General features: G+C 41.5%; 1 protein-coding gene across 1 annotated transcript in view; it reads right to left on the minus strand.

Annotated features, from left to right (window-relative positions):
• LOC145409545 (uncharacterized) overlaps positions 1–2,473 on the minus strand; it is a 5,185-nt gene extending 2,712 nt beyond the window's left edge. Inside the window, exon 1 of the mRNA XM_080279932.1 lies at positions 2,340–2,473. Within this exon, the coding sequence (XP_080136058.1) occupies positions 2,340–2,473 (134 nt within the window). The remainder of the gene's footprint in view (positions 1–2,339) is intronic.
• Positions 2,474–2,500: the final 27 nt, after the last annotated feature.

The raw sequence follows: 2,500 nt of genomic DNA on the forward strand, positions 1-2,500 counted from the left end.
AAACATGTAAGAGGTGTGAGATAATGGAGACAATAGGTTCCCACGCCCACCTATTGTTACTCGGGCGAAAAATTTGAGAGAGGAAAAAACTACTCTCGAAATTCAGGAGGAAACATCAGGGTTTTTTTTAATGTGTGTCAAGTGTGTTCGATCTTTTCATTGATTTCTTTCTGTCTGTGTCTGTCTCTCAATCTGTGTGTTTATCTATTTGTCTGACTGTCTAGCTGGCTGGCTGGCTGTGTCTGTCTGCCTATTTGTCTGTTTATCATTCTATCTTTATCTATGTCTGTCTATTTGTCTGTCGGCCTGCCTGCCTGCCTGTCTGTCTGTCTAATTGGACGGATACAGAGATAGCTAGATCTAGACAGACATAAATAGACAGACAAACGGACAGGTATACCGAGCATGTATTTTTAAAGTATCCATTACACTGCGTCTGACAAGGAAAAAATAAAAGTAAAATGACCCTCACGACACAAGGCAAAGAAAAACACGCACCCAGCCCACGACCCTAACCTGCCAGAGCTTACAAAGGAATCCAGAATACAAGGGAATACAAAGGGAAGCAAGCAATTGGCCATCTTGCTCCTCCCAATTGAATTCAACAGCAAGCAGACGAGGGTAATGGGGTTTGTGAAAGAGAAAGGTGATTATTGTGTTGTTGGTGATTGTATGCCTGGTTACTGCTGGCAGCCTTTGCATGTAATTGGATGGTAATGAAGCTGTTTTGGGTGTGGAGAGAGAGAGAGAGAGAGAGAGAGAGAGAGAGAGAGAGAGAGAGAGAGAATTTCACACACATCAAGACGCACCTCACGAAGCTAATACCAGCCAAACGACAAGGGGACGAAATTACTACTGCTACTACTACTATTATTACTATTACTACTAGCCTGGTAGCAGCAGTAGCAGTAGTAGTAGTAGTAGTAATAGTAGTAGTAGTAGGAGTAGTAGTAGTAGTAGTAGTAGTTGTTGTTTTAGTTCAGACTGCGAGATTAGTTCAGGCCGTGAAATTAGTTACGTCCGTGAGCTTAGTTTAACCGTGAGACAACGCTCCTGTGAGATTTGCTTGCTGTCTTGGGGTCGGAACTATTTTCACTGTTGGAACAAATATAATGTCATTTGCATATATTAATTGCATAAAGCTGTACAAGTCATTCTTCTACCCAGGCACCTTAAGTACTTTATTTCTTCCACTCTAACTTGGCCCAGATTTTCATTCTAAGCTAATTTTACGTAGCACAGTGACAGGAGAAAAATTTTACTATGACTGTACATTTTCCCCATAGCACTTCTTCATGACTAGCATCGTACTTGAATGTTAATCAATTGCCAAAACTCAGTATTCGTGCTAGGGAGATGACAATTTTAGGCCAAGTTAAAATGGTAAAGGAAATAAATATAAAGAATCACATAAATCTTGTCAACCAGTGAAATGCCCGGTTCGCTGTGACGTCATTCTAACAGCCAATCAAAGGCATTTTTTTACGTAGCACCTCTTCTTATGCGATTCATTCTGCAGATTACACCTCGGAATCCTCTCATATTACTGTCACAAACTACATCGATATTAAAATGATATAAACAACATTCAAGTGTTAAGGTGCGGTGAGCAAATTTGGATCGCTAATTAAATGCACCAACGAAGCCTCCTATGCCATCTAGAATACGAAAAACAGAGAAAATAAGTCGCTAATTATCTGGAACTTAGCATCCCGGGCAGCCAATAAAATGCCTTGCCCACTATGACGTCATCTTCATTCAGCCAATCAGAGGGCTTTCTGGGATAGGCGTGTACCCCCATCACCTCAGTCTCTCTTTCACCATAGACTACGTGGGTTTAAAGCTAGATTTTCTCACTTTCTCTCTGGATTATACGGGATTACATGATGTGAAAGTGAGATGAGTAACAGTGAAAGTGAGTGGGGGAATGTACAGTGCTATAGTGAATGATGGCACTATACCCTTCACTATAAATTGGCCTCCATCTTAATACCACTTAGATTAACACCAGGATATGATGCTAGTCATTAAGAAGTACTGTGGAAAGGACGTAGAGCCATGACGGTGATTACAGTAATGATAGTGCCCAGGATTACACAACTACGGTGATAAGACATAACAGTGAATAACAGTGAAAGTGGTGAGTGATAGTGAACACAGTTATACGGTTTTATTGTGACATTATGGGTGTGCAATGACCATATACCGTGTTATAGCGACTGATTATAGAATAGCTGACTATATAGGGTGTTAAAGTGATTATGGTAGTGACAGTGACCATATACGGTGTTATATTGACTGATTATAGTGGTATAGTGAACAGGATTATACGATGCTACAGAGTGCGATCATAGGGGAAATATGAACTGAGTCTGTCAATCTTACAGGCCCGAAACTCGAACTCGGGTCCTGCCAGTCGCGAGCAGAACAACCGAACCAATGGACCACGGCCGCCGCAACTCCACGCAGCCATCGTTACTGCTTCTGCGATGGTGACTGT

The sequence above is a fragment of the Coenobita brevimanus genome, chromosome 81, assembly GCF_032717465.1.
Source record: "Coenobita brevimanus isolate Jiangsu-jjx chromosome 81, ASM3271746v2, whole genome shotgun sequence".
NCBI lineage: Eukaryota > Metazoa > Arthropoda > Malacostraca > Decapoda > Coenobitidae > Coenobita > Coenobita brevimanus.